The following is an 18,641-nucleotide window of genomic DNA, read 5'->3' as shown; positions in this document are numbered from 1 at the left end:
CAAAACAGGCTTCATTTTAAGATCAATATAGAAATTGTTTGGCCTCATAATGGAAACATTAGTGGAACAGAACTGATATCACGTTTCCGTTAGCCTGATCAGTTCTGAACTTGTATTCACCAATTTATGGCCGTCTGAAATGACCATTTCCTTCATGTACATCTGCCAATTAAAAATCCATTTTCCTATGAGAATGTTTAGACTACAACTTTAGTGCCCATATGGAGAGAATACATAATCTTTTTGACCAGTACCCCAACTCAAAATCTAAGTTTTCTATGACAACTTTAATGTGGAATTCAAGTGTAAATATTTTTGCAAAAAGTATAAAAAAAACATTTTAAAAAGTAATGCAGCACAAATGTACAACATGCTCCAAAGCTTTTTGTAATAGATTTATTTGAACAAAACTTTGCACAATCATGGGAGGCAGAAGACTGCACTTTAGTCCTCTTCCGCAGCCTGTGCTCTGAGGAAGCTGGCTTTCTTCTGAGCAACTCGGTCTTTCCTCTGGCCCAGAGTGAGCTTGGCACGGTTCCATCTGCAAACAGGAAACGCACCAGGAGTAGGTTTTACCATGACTTACCAAGGCTATGCATTAATCCCTTAGTTCAGGCTTTCACAGTCTTGGACTAGCCCCTTGGACTACCAGGCTTATGGCAATGAACCAAATACTTCCTTTGAAACACTAAAGGAAGTTTAGTGTAAAATAAAAACATTCACATTGCACAATTGCATATGTATGGTATCAGTTTCCTTTGTTGAGTTTTGCACAGGAACCATGAATCCAATAGAGTTAACAAGGGAATCTGATGCCCACCAGACTGCATGCTAAAACTGAATTTGCCTCAAATTGTTTGGCTATGTAATAGTTTGCACAGAACAGCTTTCTTTAAAACATTAAAAAAATGTCAATTTCTTATCAACTCAAAACGATATTGGGTTCAAACTGGCTGCTACTGTTACAAAATATACTTTTGTCCATTTTCAAAGTTCTCATACAGTGGCCATATCAAATGTGTTTGAGGCACATGAGGCAGTTTGCACCATGCTAAGTGACTGCTAGACATTTCTCCTGTTAACAGCATCTGCTTCACAGTACTAGTACAAAACCAAAGCAGCAAAATTTGGACACCAGACACGCTTTCAACTATGTTGAGGGGAAGGGGGGGGAGAATCATAAATACTTAATAAAACTATATTTGAAAATACATAGGGAGATAGCCAGCAGGAACTACTTAAAAGCACAATTTCATCTTAATATAGTTGGTGAGCTTCCAAGAGCAGACATTTAGGCACCCAAAATGATAAAATCCTCTTGCCAATATATATAACACACTTATGTTTAAATCAGACTTTCACTGTCAAGCAGATGCACAGTGGAAGTCAGCCTCACCTGCATATTGTTAATTAGACAAAATATAGTCTGAAATTCCCCACACGAAGTTAGCTAATGAAGTGACAACGAAGTGAGGTTAACAGGAATCTGCAACTTGTTTTAGTAGACTTCTTTCCCCATATGGTTCTGTAACATGTCACTGAATGCTGTCCCAGTAAAATAACTTTCTACCCACACAATGAATATACTGAAACTGTCTCTTATTTTCAGTTACTAGAACAAGTTTGAACATTGTACTGGACACCTATAAACTAATACATAGCATTCATTCTCCAAAAGTTCCCATGATCCTGACCTGAAACACTGGCAAACTCTTTTCTCAAATTCTCAATTCTCCAAGAGTCAATATAGTTCACTCCCACACTGTAGTTAGCCACATTTCACCAAAGAATCAGGGAAAAGAAGGCTGTACACACCTCTTCTTCTTCACCTCCTTCTTGGGCTTCTTTTCATGAACCGGGTTCTCTCTAATGGCTGCGTGCGCCTTCTTGTACATTTCCTCCATCTGAAGGGATTTGGTGGGTTTAAAAGCACTTCCAAGGCATTCAAACATCCACACAGCAAAGTTTTATGAAGTGACAAACTAATATTGCATCTCCTCCCAGTGCTTACGCTGTCGGGGGTGACGCCGTTCTTGATGAAGCGAGAGAACTGTTTCTTGTAGGCCTCCTCGTCCTCTTCCATCAGCAGGCCCATGTACTCCGACACGTTCAGGCCCAGAATGTGCTTGCGGTGGACCTCGGCATTGAACTCCTTGCTTTCGCCATCGTAACCGGGGAACCGTTTGGTGCTGGGAAGAGAGGAAATAAATGCTGCCGGACCCTTGCGAACAGATTTCAAACACACACTGCTTACAAAAGCTACAGCTATTGTTTAAGCTCTAAGAGCCACTGAAATGTGAATATGTTTGTCATTTACTGCTACAAATGTTTGGCTAAAACAGTGTTCAAGTACAGAAATATTATATACATCTCTCCCTCCATTATCTCACGAGAGAATATTCAAGCTGCTTTCAGCCCCGTCTTGAAACGTTGCCACATCAACCATGCAAATGAAGGACCAACTACAATTTGCTCAGTCTGAAAAGGCATCATCATCAAGCAGCAGTCAACTATTGGTATTACCTTCTGGCCACCAGAAGTTAAACATCAGAACACCAAACGCACGAGATAGCGTACCTGTGGGGGATGGACAGACCTCCATCTACAGCCCCCTTCAGGGCTCCAAACACTTTGTTGCCAGTTGTGGTTCTGGCGAGTCCAGCATCTAGGTAACAAGTAAAAGCTCCAGGCTGTCCATCGATGCTCTCCACATTGAACTCCTCTCCAGTGACCTCCACCTGGCCCTCATACACCTTATCCAGGCCAAATTTGTTCAACAGCTTTTAAAAGAAAAAAAAACAAAGATCCAGCGAGGTTAGTTATTTTAAAAGAGATCATTTCCAAGCCCAAATTTTCTAGACTTTTAAAAACACAAAGTAAACTGCTTAGAACTTCAGTTATGAAAAGAAACTGTGGTGCAGAGTTAAGTGTACTCTCTTACTACAGGACACCTGATTGACATCCAAGAGCTTGATAATTACCATTGTTTAAAACTGAGAAAATCCCTAAAATTGTGACATGACTCCAGGACTAGGTTAGTTGTGGCATTTGTTGTTATTTGTTTTTAAATAAACAAACAAATAAAAGGCCACTGACAACCCATCTACAATGTGCAGAAAAGACTGCAGCAGAAATCCACCATACTTACCCTGCGGGCCAGGAGCAGTCCAGTGCAGTAAGCCGCTGCGTAGTTAGTCAGGCCCACAGACACGCCGTACTTTGGGAGCTCGTGGGAGTATGCCGCACACACGATCATGTCTCCCTCAATCTTGGCATAGGCAATCTGGAACAAAACATCACACTACATCTTAGCATACTTAAGCTAAAGGGATGCACTCCTGCTAAACTAAAACCAAACCAAAACCGCAACATGTAGGAATGCACAGCATCGGTCTGTGCTGCCCATTACACACTGCAATGAACCGATAGTTTAAAAAACATAAAAATACCAACGAACAATCTATACACTAAAAGGTCCCAACATCTCTGCCCTTCTCCACTGGCTTACAGCAAAGCGCACACACACACACACACACATATTCTTTATAAAACAATTTCTGCATATCTGTAACAGTAAACTCTGCTCTGAAGTCGTTATAGCCAGCCAACACACTCACCTGACAGATGATATCTCGGTTGGAGAAGCGAACGATCATCCGGTACTTGGGCGTGTTGTACTTGTTCTTGTCTTGTACAACCAGGCGTTTTCGGGCAAAGTAGTCAGTCTTTCCCTCTGAAACGGGGCGAGACGACTTAGACAGCATGAACACGGTGAACTGCTGCGGTTAAAAGTCATGTAAGCCCTTACCTCTCCTCCTCCTGAACTTCACCTGGTACCTCTTGAAGTAGGCTTTGTTCTTCACTACTTTTACAAATCCCTGCGACAACACAAATCATTAGCCCTCATCACAGCAGAGGGGGAACAGCTCCAGGGAGCTTTGACAATCAGGCTAAAAACAAAGTCGACTCGCTCGCATGGGATAAGGCTATGGAACCACCAGTCATAGCATTTATGTACCTAAACAAATTCGTGCTGGTTTGGGCATGCAACCCACGTGCTTGCTCACATTTGGACAGTACGACGGTAAGTTCTATAACATTGGGCAGTCAGTCAAATATAACCAAGTTTCTACGTTCACCACGTTAGGAGCCATTAGGCCACGTTTGGAGAGATACCGGGGACCCTTGCACTGCGGGACAATCTAACATCATCCTTATGTTTTTGACATCGTCTAATTTAGGCCGATGCACGGGTGAAGCAAATAACACCCTACGCAACAAACAAGGATCGTATTGAGGCGCTCTACTGACCATATTGCAAACTTTTCAGTCTCCGGAGCCGGAGCCAGGAGTCAAAAGTTGGGAGTTTGACTCCGCTGCACTGGAAAAAGAAAGACTGATGTGCGCATGTCCGGTAAATACGGTCGCAGAGGCCATGGCGGTGAAGAATTACGAAGATCCGAGAAAACTACATTGCCACCTACTGGCTCGGAGGAAGAATTACCACCTCCATCTATGGGTAAAAGGGAAACGGAAACATGCGTGAACCATTTGCTTGTAAGAAACGCGACATTTTAATTTAAATTTTAATGAGCCACGTTATCATTAAGCAAGTCAAATTATTATTATTAGAATAACGTTTTATTTTTGTGCCATAATGTTAAGGTTAGGGTCAGGTTTAAGATTGTTTGTGGGGGTAAAGTCATATTTCAGTGTACTTAATGTTAAGAAAATTTTAACTTAAGACCTAACTTTTACTTCAACATCTGATTATTTATAAGTATAGTGTACTGTCCCAGTGTGTTAGTGTGTGAATATGAGAGAGCGAGAGAAACATGGAAAATAAGAGACAGGTTGTGGATTACCCACAACTAAGAGTTTTAACACCATTTTCATTTTGCCAGTTTATGATTACTCACTTTTTCTGAGATTTTGTAGTAGATTGCAGGGCACAAAATGTTGTCAGGTAAAAACTTTTTGACTGTGAAGTTACAGACTGACCTGCATTTGTACATAAGGTCAAACCTGAACAATAATAATGAACTGAGATCTCATACATATGTTTTTATCTAAAATATTCAAGGGAAATTATATTCTATCCTTTCTTTTTTCTTTCTTTCTTATTATGGTTACACATCCTAGCCTATAGCCTAATAAGCAACTAATCTCAGGAAAACATCTTCCTCTTCAGTACTATCTAAGCTTGAAATAGCAGCCACGCAAACTAAATCTCAGTCAGACAATGACAACGTCAGTGATTCTTTGAAAAGGGAAGGTGTGTTCAGCACTATAGCCGTAAAGTTAACGTCAGCACTTCCATGAAAAACTTGAAAAGTTGGTTGGTTGTGTCGCCATAAGTGAATCACAACTTTCAGTTTAATTACTAACCTCGTTTAGAGGTGTCATATATAAAGGAATGCTCCCCATCTAATGGTAAGTTAATTTTTTTTGTTAAAAAATTGTCTTAAAAATAAAGAATGAACTTAATTCAGGGACTTGATAACAGGAACCTGAGTTCAGAGTTATTACAGGGATAAAACACTGAGTCTCATGACTAACCTGAAGCATTATTTGATTTATTTATTTTCAGATATTATGAATGTAGCATTATGACCTCACCATTTAATTCATTGCTTTGATGTTACATACTTGTATTACTAAATTTAATGTCTTATTCCATAAAGATGGGGACAGACTACACTGTTCATTTATGTATACTATGTAAAAAACTACAATTCAATATATTTGAGTGATTGGACAATATGCTTTTAAATAGTCATCTGTCTTCTTGAATTCACAATACAGAAAATTACAAACATCGTTGTAATAGTACTCGATACATGATGATATGGGTAGGAGTGTTGTACCATAGGCTAATGCTACGTAGAGTAACATTGAAGTTCTCTCTGTCAGCACTGATGTGGGAGCCACATGCGTTCTCTGTCAACATCTCACTTCTTTCTTCTAGTTCACCTATACCTTCGTTGACTTTTTCATATCGATTGTTTTAAATAATAAATGTATTTTTAAAAATCAAGTATGTATGGCATAGGGGCATACATATTAGGCCAGTAAATTGTTTGGAGGTGAAATGTCTTAGGCTAGTCTTACATTAAAAATAAATTATAGCCTGAACCCTTTTAAAGATATAAAATCCTGTTTCACTGTATATGGTCTCTTCTGAAGCGTATCTGTCATCTTAGCTAGTAGGCCTCTTTGATTCCATTATCCATTGCATTATGCTGTGAATGGCATGAGTCTACATTCAGTAACATTGTCTACTACATTTTAAATGGTCAGTACAATATTTTAATTTTTATTATGGCACAGTGTGGAGTGAAGATTAACTTTATTCCAGGAAAAATAAGAATAATGCATTTCATGAGTGATTCAAAACTGCATTCAAGTAGCTGGTACAGTTTAAAGTAGTCCTGAATCAATTTTTTTTACAGATCTTTATTAAAGTCAACCTCATATCTGCTTGGGTTAGCTATATTTCTCAGGTGTCCAGATAGCTAAAGTCAAAATCCTAGGAGACTGGAAGTACATTTTTACTGATTTACTTACCAGATGACTGCCTTAGAGGCTAAATTATCCAGTTGATTCACTGTCATGCACTTCATGTAAACCACCTACCTCTAGCAAACAAGGACACAATGCCGTTAATACAAACCAACACCCTCACACAGCCTGTTAAAGGTGAGTGAGTGAGCTCCAAGCCTGGGCCATGAGGTTGCATCGCACCTAGACCTAAAGCAAACGTGTCAGCCACTGGAAGGGTCGCGGCTGTCCGGCTGACCTCTGCACTGGAAGTCAGATTCTTTGCAAAATCCTGGAAGTAAACGCACCGCAGATGGCAGTATTTCTCTTGCATGTAAAAGAAAGGGTACGCATGCTCCGTTTGCGCCAGCGGACTGACGTCGGCATGGCCCATTTGTTGGCGTGAGAAGCTGGATCTCCGGCAGCCTGTGCGCTCCGATCCTTACTGCCTAGCAAGCTTGCTTGAGCTCGATGGATCGGACTGTCGCGCTTGTTGAAATCCTGCCCAGTGTAAAAAAAATTGGCGTTGCGTGACCCCCGCAAGACCTGTTCGGGACGATAATGCAGCTGTACTCCGCTCCATGGAAAGTTAACGTTTAACTAAATCCCGGCACTGAAAAAAAGCTTCCAAGGTAAAACTGCTGGAGATGTTTTCTCTTTTTTGGTAACACAGTTGGCTCGCTGATGGCGATGTGCTGTTGTAGTTCAGAGGGGGAGGGGGGGGGTGTAATTCATGGGGCATGCACGTCTGTTTTAGGTAGCGATAGTTGGTTTTAAACTCGCCCACCAAGTTCTTTTGGACTGGGTGCACCGTTTCGCTCGTTTGTGTAGTAATCGCCTGTCATCGTACTGGTTTGTGCGCAGAAAACTTGGGTTTAATTTGTAAAAACCACCCCTGTGTATCTGTGGTTGGTTTGTAGGACGCAGGATAACTATCCTAATCCTAGTGGTGGTGCGCATACATGCAGGAGAGATCTACCAAGTTAACTGATGGAGCCCATTTAATTTAAGCAGTTCTGGTCATGCATTTTGCTAACAGTCCTCTATGCAAACAAACTGACAATGCAAATTGTCAAATGTCCTGTGCGGTCAAGAGCACAATCTTAATTTGTTTGTTTGTACATATTGGTTCGTTGGCGCAGCCGGTGATCGGTCGTTTGCAATGGCATGAAATACTTCATCCTGTTCAGTTTTTCTTTTTTTCCGGTGTCGTTGCAGACGTCCTGCAGTTGTAAGCAGTACAATGCTGGCATTGATAAAGGGTCATGATTGCGATTGCTCTCCGCTGCTACCATGCGTCTCCAAAGTTAATCATAGCATTCCTTAAAGTGCAAGTTTAGTGCCGGCTTGTGTAGTGCTTCGGTCTTAGCTTTCTAGATAAGTGGTAGCCTTGCGTTATACTCTTCATTAGGATGCTGGGGCAAAATCAGATCAACAGGATCAACACCTACAAAATGTTGGAACCGTTAGACTTTCAGGAGGTTCCTGAAAAAAAGGGTCAGACCTTTAATTTCTTACCCTGCATCGTCCACAGCTGGATTTTTGTCCTATTAAGTTCTGATGTGGTTAAACCGGACCACCTCTGATCTCCTCCTTAGTGTTCAGCCCATCTGTCTGAGTTCTAGGCCCAAGCACAAGTGTCTATCTAGCTTTCAGAGTTCAAAAAGTGTTGTCGAATAATGGGGTTTGCTTTAAGGTATGTGCATAGGTGTCATGTGTTGACTAGAAAGAAAATGTGTTTTCTTGGTTTTCCAGAGAAACCCTGCTAGTTGTGTGGCAGGGTTTCTTAACATTGATCTTGAGTGTGTGTGTGTGTGTATATATAGTGTCACTTTCAGCTGCTGTCTGATGTCTAGACATCATGAAACAATTTGGTGTGAAGGTGAAGAACTTGGAACTTAAGAGCAATTTCTGTTAGTCACTACATGAAAGAGCTTGTCTGTACTTGTCCAGTCAAATAGTTCTGGCAAGTCATGAAGCTAAACTCTCCACAAGCTGGAGGTATCTTAAATGGAAAGTGGCCAATTTGTTTAAAAGTCTCTTGTTTATAGAAATGTATCTACTCTTCTCATTTTCTTTTCTGAAGTAACAGCAATACTTGGAATAATTTATCTGCATCTTCACATAATAGAAAATATAGACTGTTTATCATGGGTGGGTGAACGTGAAATGTGCTCCCTTGCTGATCAACTCATATTATTTGTTGCACTACATTAAGAAATCCTTGTTTGATATGTTAATTTAGTTTGCTCTTAGGGGCCTCAGACAAATCAGAAGTGTTTTTCTCTCTCTGGGTCTCCCTGTTTTTCTCTCTTTCTCTCCTTTTTCACACCTATTCTTGATTGCATGCTGTGTGTGTGTGTGTGTGTGTGTGTGTGTGTGTGTGTGTGTGCGCGCGCGCGCACGCACGCACACGTGCATGCTTTTTCTGCTGGCTAACCTTATTGAAATTCTCTCCTTGTGCACTACCTTGCAATGTGTTTTTCTCTAACTCACTCTCACTCTCTTGCTCTCTCTTATCAGAATCTTCGTGATAACTTTCACTGTCTCCCTCTCTCACTCTTGGTGGCACACTCTCTCACTCACTTTTGCCATCTGCAATGTTTCAAGTTACAAGAGTATGCTTTTTGCTCTGTTAATTCTTTTGCATGGCACCTTACTATGTCAAAGTGAAATGTGAAGGGATATTCATTTGTGCCAGGAAGTAGCCTATCGACTGGGTGGCAGATGCACTTTACCATCGAAACAAGTTGGCAGAGAGGATGAGATGTAAAATGATCAAGATAAACAGACTGAACAATATATACGCAATGTACAACTGTTTCCCCATCGTCTGGGCCAGGGATGCCCACATGGCTTGCTGATGTGCTTGGCACTGGGTAACACAAGCTGCTGAATGCTGTGCATCCATCTGCTTTCAAGTGCATCCTCTGTGTTGAAGCTTAACTTAAATTGAATTTGAACCCTAAATCATTACATTTTATATATTTTCCCTTTACGTGCAGTGGGTTTTAAAGGAGCCATAAGTCATGTTTATTCCAAAGATGCTTATGAAACATCCATTATACTGACACATACAGAACACTATGTTTAAGATATTCTATTTTAATCATGGCTACCTCCATGTGAGGATCCCACTCTGTTTATAAACTGGTTCATTTGAGGATTAAAAAAACAATTTGATTCTTCATCTCATGAGCTACACTGCAGAAAAAATGTACAAATACAAATCACTCAAATATTGTTTGCTACTTTTTGGTGGTAAAAATGATTTATTACCCCTTTAAACATCCTGGTATTGGAATCCTTTTTGGTGAAATACATCCAAACTTTAGACTATTTGGCTTTAGGCATTTTGACCATGCTTAAGATACAAGCTGCTACTTAACGATAGGCACCTGCTGCCATCAGAGCAAGTGTGATGTTGACTATCGATGGCAACATGACTTGTAGTAATGCCAGAGAATTTCTAGAGCACTGCCACTATGTAATGTCTTCTCGTCAGACACTAAAGGCGCCCGGGAGAGAGGCCAAAATTACTGGGGGTGAACTGAGCTAAATTTAAAGTAGTTTCTGACCACTTGGCCACAAACAGGTCTTGGGCACTAGGATGCTAGCGTTTCTGCTACTGAGGGCTGACTGGCTGAGGAGCTGATGCTGGAGTAGCAGAAATCCTAGCATCCCGCTGCTCAAAACTGTACTGTTTGCTGTAAAGAAAAGAAATAAATATACAGGTAAGTTTTCTTTGCTATTCTTAGTGTAATACATATGTCTGCTTTTCAAAATTAGAGGAAGATACTGGCCAAGTCGTGAGAAACTATTTTCGTTTTTCCTTTACTACACGTTTAGCTCCGCTCACACCCATTTCACTGCGGAGTCTCACAGTTGCCCTCTGGCATTTTGCAGTCATTTCTGATATAAGAGAAGAAAGAGGAAGTGGCCTGCCTCCTCATACACCAGCTCTGGCAAGGTTTCTGGTCTCTGTAGCGTCCATTTTTCAGTACCTGAGTGCAAAAATTTCAATTGAAAGGTCAGGCAATTGGCTAAAGGAGGACATAAATGAAAAATCACATTTACATGATTTTCCACTTACCCCAGACATGGTCAAATGGCCAAACTTCTCTCAACCTGCTCAAAAAACACATTCGGGTCTTAACAAAGGTCTCACTGACTAGTGGATATGTTTTAGAATGCAGAATAACTCACTATGAAGTATAAAAGTGAATGAAAACCATCACGACTACGGACAGCGACATGGTTGTGGTTTGAGACCAAATCTGTGAACATGTAGCTTACTATTATTGTAGCTGTTGACTTCCAGTGTTTGTGTTGGTTTTTAAAAAAAATTTATATGTAAACTAAAGAAGCAAAATTGGGACTCCAAACATGTCTTGGCCGATTGGTTGTGTCTGGGGTAAATTAAAAATAATGGAAATTAGATTTTTTTCACCAAACTATACTTTTATTTCCATAGAAATGAGCCTCCGCAATTTACTTTGTGATTCAGTTCGGTACATAGCCATTATATAGGAACCGGGGCCATATTGGTACTGAATTTTGGTACCCATCCCTATTTGCATGTCAGTTAAATGTGAATGGCATAAGAACTCATTTTCCGTAGCTTTGAGTTGGAGCCCCGTTGCCACGCTTGGCTCCTTTAAACGCAGTAAAGGCCTTGGCTGCTCTCACATTGCTGATTACTCTCTTCTGGTGTTGTGCTGGGCCTTTCATTAGAAGGGGCTTTATAATTCACAGTGCACCTTCATTTAGTATTCCGGCAGTCTCGCTGCCTCCATCTTAAATAAATGAAGAGGGCAGTTATCACACCACTCTCTGAATTTGTGCCTTGTACTGCCGTCTGAGGTTTCTGGATAAGACACCACCTGTGCGGGAAGTCCCTTCTACATGCAGCAAAACCAGACGAAGAACACTGTTAGCACAGTAGTGGTGAACCCAGTCAGTCTGTAACAAAGAGCGCAGTTGTAAATCAGAAGCTCCACCACACACAATCAGGGAGGAGGCCATCTGGGCCTCTGAGGGGAAAACGCGTCAGTGTAGGAGAAAATCTTCTTACTGTGTTAGTGCATGCTTACACTGAGTGGGTTTAGCCCAGCAAAAGAGTGATACAGCAGAGAGGATTGAGGAAGTGAAGGAACCTCTGTGTTAGAGCGGCGTAAAGAGGGAAGGAAGCCGACCGAGGGTAAAGGTGGAGGTTGATGGAGCTGCGGTCTGTGTCTCCTCCATTGCCTCACACAGTCCTCACATTAAGCCCCATGTCCTGGCACGTGCTGGGCTGTTCGGTTCCCTGTGGTAATGACAGATCGTTGTCTTTTGTTCTAACAGGCAGCTAAAGCAAGTGTGACGCATCGAGGGTACAGAGACTAAAGAATGATGACTCCCACTAGGTTAACTTCACCTCGGATGAGGGTTCTGATCACATTTAAGCAACAGTAGTATACACATTGCTACATCATATTGTGTTGCTGGACAGAACTGGTGCTCCATGAAACAGACTAAATATATTCCGAATAAATTTCTGCATAATCTAATTGCACTAGGTCTTGTAATATATTAACAAAACATTGGTGAATATGTCTATTGGAATGGTAAATAATAGGCTGACATTATTTTGATTTGAGCAAAATTAGGCTATGGTAAATTTATTTGTATGCCTTTACTAATAAAAACCTCTTTAAGGACACTAAATGGAACCTTATGTTGGTCAGAATACTCACTACAGGCAATCGTGATTAGGCTGTGATTTGCTGGTTCTCATTTGAGTCTGCATTCCTTATCAATAGCCTTCAGCCATGACAATAAGAACATTAGCTAGTTCTAGTACACATTTGATAATTGTTGCACTGTTGGCCGTTGTATTACTCTTATCGCAGAGGATCACAATATGTAAATGAATTATATTGTGTTCCGTAAGTATCCTGACCATTCTTAGGCATCCCTAATGATTGTTCTGTGGCTGCTGTAATTGATCTGTTATGACCACATCTAGGCAGGTGATCATGACAATGTGCGTGTGAATATTGGCGAGCAAATGGATTTGAGGGTAAGACACAATTACCAAGAACAACCAGAGCTTTTCTTTAAATTAGTGTGTTAAATATATGAAAACCAACATTACATGTGCAACTGGATTCACGATTAGCCAATGCCAAAAAAATAAACAAAACCCATTCTACAAAATGAAACAAATTGCCTAAACTAAACCTACAAAAGAAAGCACAAGTATACGCTTACTTCCTAAAAAATAAACAGAGGAAAAATGCAAACCCAAAGAAGACAGCAGCCATTCCCTTCCACAAGTGCACGATACACGGTATACAACTGTGTACAAAAATGGCCAGAAACCATAAGAGGAGAAGCAAACACGATACAGTAACTGGGGGAAAACAAGGTCATACACAGAATACAAATACAAGTCACTCAGAGCATGTTTCCAAGTCTCTAGCTTTCTATCCCAATCCCAAGCCTTTCTTCCTCCTCAGCCTTCTTTCTTCGGTCTGCTTTCTGTCCACTTCCTCTTCTGAGAGGGTTTATATACGTGAAGGCCGGCCGGTCTGAAGGTCTGGTGAGGATCCTGGATTGCACAAGGATGAAAAACCCCGGAACGGACTTGCAGGAGACCAAGAGGAGACACATACACAAACAAAACATACCCAACATTCCTACACACCTACAGGTGCCACACATGGAGACATAACACCCCTCCCCCATAAGTGTGGACTGCCTAGGAACAAAGGGAGGTCCACTACAAAAAAAACCACACTCGCATGCCTAACATTTAGAGAGGGTGTCCGCCACAACGTTCTCAGAACCCTTTTTGTATACGACACAGATTTAAAAACTTAGATAATCCATGTTCACGGGCATTGGTCATGTTGTTTAGGGACTCACAGGGTTTATAATCTGTGTACACAGTGACAGGCTTAGCAATGCCACCTGAGTACACCTCAAAATGTTGAAGAGCAAGCAGAAGATGTAGCCATATTATCATATTAGTTTATTTAGTTCATGTAGTACCACCATAATTATATAATTGATGCTGTATCATGATAACAGTATTGATGTGGTGTTTTTTTTGTAACCAAAAATATCCAAGTGCAGACACAGTTCTAAAATAAATGTTGTCGGACCTGATAAAACAATTTGTTAGACGTTTCAAAACTGAAACTCCGCTCTGTCCCTGGTGCACTGTTACCCTGTAACGGGATCTTAACATTCTATTGATTAATTTAGCAAAGTGTCATATTGCAAAATATCCTCCCTCTGTGCTATCTTGTGTAATGTCTTTGGCTTTTTTCATAATGTATATTCTCAAAGTCTATTTTTTAAATAACCAAGCATAGTTTTACGATGCTCTTACCAAACATAATTTTACTAAATTCGTTGTAAGTAGTGAATCACGCTGCTCTCTTGAGATTCTGTTTGTGTGTCGATCTGTTGGATGCTGTGGATTCTGTAGACTTATTTGGACAGCTGGAGTAGAACCCATCTAAAACGGGTTGGGGTTGGGGGTAGTGGTGGGTCCGTGTGTTTGTTACCACTGTAGCCAAAAGAAATGCCCCCACACCTGGTAAGTTTTTACAGCAAGACTGAATCAGCACTCTCAGGATTTCTCCATAGCCTTTGCTTAAGAAGGACATCCTAGTCTTCCTCACTGAGCCTGCCTTTGATGTCCCTGTGTGTCCTGTGTCAGCAGTGAACTAATTCCTTCTTAAATCCACCACAGACCTTTCAATTTTCAATATATAAATAATAATAATAAAAAAAAAACTTTCTACATCCTGAGCATTTTTATTTCAAGTCTTAGTAACTGACTGAGTCAGACAAGCCTTTGTGTTGGACCCAGCTCTAGGCCTGAATCCAAATTTGAACATTTTATTCCGTCTGTTCTGGCATAAGCGTGCACTCTAACAGTTTTTGGAGCCGGAGGGTCATGCTCGTGGTGTATTACTAAAAACAGCGTATGTTTCCTGTTTTTCTCTGTAGGGCTGGAGCTTTAGAGTCCCTACATAGCTCAGGCTGGCTTGCTTTTAGGGACAGGCGTCATTTGCAAGATGGCAGTTCGACCTCTCTTGAATTGAGTTTAGGTTTAGCATAGTCCCAGGCTCTTCAGTGTCAAGCATCTGATTGCTCTGCATAGTCACGTGTTCGGGGTGAGTTGCAGAAAAACAAAGCAGCGACAACATCACACAGCTTATCGCTGTAGTTTCAGACCTCCTACAGGCCAGTGCTTCTCGCTGCATGACTGTCTGCCTGGCCCAGCCTCCAGCCGGGACAAGGGAAAATTAAAAACACACCCATTTCTCTCCTCTCTGGCCATTTCTACCCAAGCATAGTTAGCTTGCTTTCTTAGTTTTCTGCCACATGGCTGTTCAAATAGCCTTGTGCTGTGAGATGCCATGGCCGTTCAATGATAAACTTGCCATTTTGTCACCAGTGGCTGGCAGCCCCCACAAATCACTTCCTGTGTTCCACTAATATCCATGACCATAATGATTAAATTGCTTTTCCAAGCACATGTACTTGGAAGACCCTGTTTTGAGAGTGGTAGATGTCACTGTGTTGCTGCTGTTGTAAGCAGTAAAGTATAGTGGCTTACATATGGATAAAGGGTAAGAAATGAATTCGGACAAAGGTGCTAATTTGTCACACTTTCCCTAGCTGTCTGTTAGACCTTTCTCAGTCCTTGGGCCAGCCCATTATGAACTAAGAACTGGCCAGAGGAAAAGTTACACTTCTCAGCAGTCTCTCAGTCCAAAATGGCTGATTCTCCTAAGAGAGCATTTGTTGCTGTTTGTCAGCCAGGGTTAGTTGACAGGAGTGTCAGTGCTCCAGTATTGTATTCCTTCAACTTGTTCTCAGTCAAGATTCTGAGAAGTGCAATAATAGGCCACTCACCTTTTTGTACTTCGTGCAGGAAGGGCTATTTACTATCATCGCTTTTCATTGCTGTTTCAGTTGTCTCCTTACCAGCAGGGTGAGACTGCAGAATGCTTGAGTTGCTGTTGAACACCTAATGCATACTACAGTCTGGTGTGCAGTACTTATAAGTACACGATATGCAAGTATTTAGTTTAATTGTACATCTTTAGTGCCCAACTCTTAGTGCCACATGTTCTGTGAATTGTTGTGCAGGTAATCATGCTAAAGAACAGCAAGGGAGTTTGCCTGCATGTGTCTTGCTGAGTGTATAGGCAACAGCTGTGTAAATGCACAGTGGAGGATCACACCAGGAACACCTGTGTTACTGAGGCACATGAGGGGTTATGAAAAGGATAGGCCCACCCATGTAAAGTATTATACCGTGCTGATGCCACACACTTTAATGACTCATTACAAAAATGGTCATATACACACTTTCATTTGATCGCATTGCATGTGTTAAAGTATTTAGAATCATGCTCTTCCTAAATTCTGACCTTTCACAGAGATTCAAGTGTGGTTTTGCTGTCAACCCACCTACAGTTCCAAAAACTAGCACACAGATATAACTGGAGTTCTGCTTTGACTCATATTGTGTGGGTGGGGGGGAATGAGGATGCTGAAACCAAAAGCGACTATTTTGCCGTGTTATCGGTCCAATACCGTACCAAAACAATTGCTTTTGGTATTCGCCGCTGGAGCTGATGATGGAGACTAATTTTGGTGCACCTGTCTTGCTCTGCTGTGAGCTAAACAGCCCCCTGATCCTGCCTCTCTCGACAGTCTGGATTCGTGACGATAACAGAATTTGGCCGTGGCTTGGATATGTCGGCATCCTCACGCATACTGAATAACTGCCCGTGCCTTGAGTTGGCTACTTTGTTCCTGCTGTTCTTGTTTCATTACTGGAATACATTCAGAAAGCATTACACATATTATCTGTTTTTATATTTCACAGGCTACCAAAGTACATCATAGCTCTGTGCTTTAGTTTGTTGAGTCTCCTTGGTTGAAAGGATTTGGTTCGGGTCTGTTGTGACTTGGTCTGTAGCCTTTAAACAATAATACTGTACCTGGGATTTTGAGTTTGAAGATGAGCTTTGGTTTGGTTCGATGGCTCACTGTGAGTAGCCAACATCAGCCTTGCTTTCTTTGGCTCTTTCTTGCCTTCTAATTTGCTTCTCTTCTTCTTCATGCTGCACTTTACTCTCTCTATTAAACATGCTTTTCATGCCCTACCTGTCATCATTTTCTCTCACACTTTTTTTCGGCAGTAATTTTCATGAAGAGGTCGTAAATTCCTGGTCGTAAAGATCAGTCTTTTTTTTTTCTAGGGATTTGGTTGGGGAGCACTGTTGTTCTCTCTCTGAGCATTTAAAACCACGAAACCCAATGTGTGATGTGTTGTGGCCTCCACCAGAAAGTCCGGAAATGTGAGCTAGCTTGCGCAGGATTCGCAGAAACATCTCATGCAAATGAGTAAGTTACTGTGACATGAAGCAGCACACTTCCCCTGGGTTTACCGGTAGCGCCGCTTCCGCTGCCGTCACTCTGGGTTTTCTTCTTGCAGGTGAATTCCAACCTCCGTGTGCCTTCAGTCGTAAAACAGCAGGACGTCAGCACATGCCTGTCTCATTCAGGATGGCTGCAGATGCCCTGTGAGCACTTTGACCCCAGAGGGAACCGTGACGAGCGGAAGACTCTTAAATGCCTGTGTATCAGTGAGCAAATTCTCTTCAGACAGGGAGATGTTCTGTGGGGTTCACGGCCAAAATCCAGACTGTACATTTGTAACCCGAGAGGCTTTCAGGAATCCAAATTGTTTTTGTTTTTGTTTACTCTCACACTTTGCGCTTTAAATCTGTTGGTGGGATCAGTTTATGCACTTTATGAAGGTCTTTTTCAGGTAAGCACTTAATTGTCATTTATTTTGTGACAAAACAAAACAAAATCTACTCTGAAAATAGTTTCAGCTTGGGCTTTGCCATATGCCGTTTTTTGAGTAATTTGATGAGTAATTAGATTTCCTGAGTGACAGATATTGAAAGACCAACTGAACTGATTTTGTGCTTATGCAAACGGAGCTGTTTCTGAGTGTATCAGCAGATGCAGTGGTAGTTTCTAGTTGCCGATGTATTCTTGTCTGCTGGAGAGTACATTGCCAGTACAATTGTTCCCTTTGCCTGATCTTCAGAGACACTGATGTAAGAGCTGTATGGTCTCGTGTTTATTTTTGTCTTCGTTTTCCCGAATGTGTTGTAGTTTCCCGTTGAGTTAATGGAAGCTGATTTTCTTATGAATTCCTTATTCAGCAAGATACAGAAGTGTTTACAAAGTGGAAATACACTGCAGACCACCACGTGATGAGTTTCACTTTCTCTCATCACGTGTGCTGTGTTGTGAAGAATAGTTGGACAATTAAGTAAGCAACCTGATTAAGCTTATGGAACAGTAAATGTAAGATTCTAACAAATATTTTGATCACAAGTTCACGCATGACCAGAAGTAATCCTTTGAACCCAGCACTTCGTAAACGGCACTAGGGTTGCTAAAATATTGCCTGTGTGTTGCACCCTTACACCTGAAGAATGTGAGAGTATGTTTCATTTGAGCCCTTAAGTGAGACGTTCATTTGCTGACCAGGGGCTCTTCCTCTTCAGAACATCTGCTAGAACCCCATATCCTGCCTTTTAGCAGGGCTGATCTGTACTCTTTCGGTTTAGGATGTAAAAAAAGGGCCTTTTCAGCTGGGTATTTACATACAGCTGCTAGGGCAAGACAAGGAGTCTGATTTAGTGTTTGCTCCTTTGCAGCAGTGTCAGTCTAAAGATCCTAAGATACTTTACCCTCGATATATGAAAACGCCTGTCTCTTTGAGCCATAGAACCACAGTATTCTCAGGTTTGCTTTCCATTGTGTTGATGGGAGACTCCTTTCATATCTCATTACCTCTTGATTATTCACACAGTAAAGAACTGTTCCTGTGAAACCTTTAACTTGCACTGCCGTTGTGAAATACCGCTGACAAGCTCCTCTTGCGATGTTTGGGCACAGGGTAGTTCCAGCAGTGCTAAGGTGGTAAATTGACCAAAATTACATCTTCTACTTTTTTCATTTAATTTTACTAGAAGGGATTATCGGGATTGTACACCTATGACGTA

At 41.4% G+C, this 18,641-nt stretch overlaps 2 protein-coding genes across 3 annotated transcripts in view; one reads left to right on the top strand and one right to left on the bottom strand.

The window, feature by feature from the left end:
• Positions 1 to 388: 388 nt before the first annotated feature.
• On the bottom strand, positions 389 to 4,409 carry rpl5b (ribosomal protein L5b). Its single transcript, XM_027000727.1, has 8 exons — positions 4,312 to 4,409; positions 3,809 to 3,878; positions 3,618 to 3,733; positions 3,149 to 3,283; positions 2,578 to 2,780; positions 2,012 to 2,189; positions 1,816 to 1,904; positions 389 to 541 (listed from the first exon to the last, which is right to left on the bottom strand). The coding sequence occupies exons 1-8, from the start codon at positions 4,312 to 4,314 to the stop codon at positions 445 to 447; spliced, it is 891 nt and encodes a 296-aa protein (XP_026856528.1). The 5' UTR covers positions 4,315 to 4,409; the 3' UTR covers positions 389 to 444.
• A 2,538-nt stretch (positions 4,410 to 6,947) lies between these two features.
• The window catches only part of evi5b (ecotropic viral integration site 5b), a 44,413-nt gene continuing 32,719 nt past the window's right edge, over positions 6,948 to 18,641 (top strand). The window contains exons 1-3 of one of the 2 annotated variants that reach the window (XM_035524209.1): positions 6,948 to 7,172; positions 16,815 to 16,959; positions 17,051 to 17,386. In XM_035524209.1, the coding sequence (XP_035380102.1) occupies positions 17,132 to 17,386 (255 nt within the window). In that variant the 5' untranslated portion in view covers positions 6,948 to 7,172; positions 16,815 to 16,959; positions 17,051 to 17,131. The remainder of the gene's footprint in view (positions 7,173 to 16,814; positions 16,960 to 17,050; positions 17,387 to 18,641) is intronic. The other variant, XM_035524210.1, reaches the window with a different exon arrangement.

Source organism: Electrophorus electricus, chromosome 3 (genome assembly GCF_013358815.1).
Source record: "Electrophorus electricus isolate fEleEle1 chromosome 3, fEleEle1.pri, whole genome shotgun sequence".
In the NCBI taxonomy this organism is placed as follows: domain Eukaryota; kingdom Metazoa; phylum Chordata; class Actinopteri; order Gymnotiformes; family Gymnotidae; genus Electrophorus; species Electrophorus electricus.
The sequence above is the reverse complement of the archived record's forward strand: the minus strand, read 5'-3'. Positions and strand labels throughout refer to the sequence as shown.

Coding starts and splice junctions, on each gene's coding strand:
- rpl5b (XM_027000727.1), bottom strand. Junction 3,284..3,617: donor ACCGAGATATCATCTGTCAG/GTGAGTGTGTTG, acceptor GTTTTGTTCCAG/ATTGCCTATGCCAAGATTGA. Junction 1,905..2,011: donor ACGGCGTCACCCCCGACAGC/GTAAGCACTGGG, acceptor AAATCCCTTCAG/ATGGAGGAAATGTACAAGAA.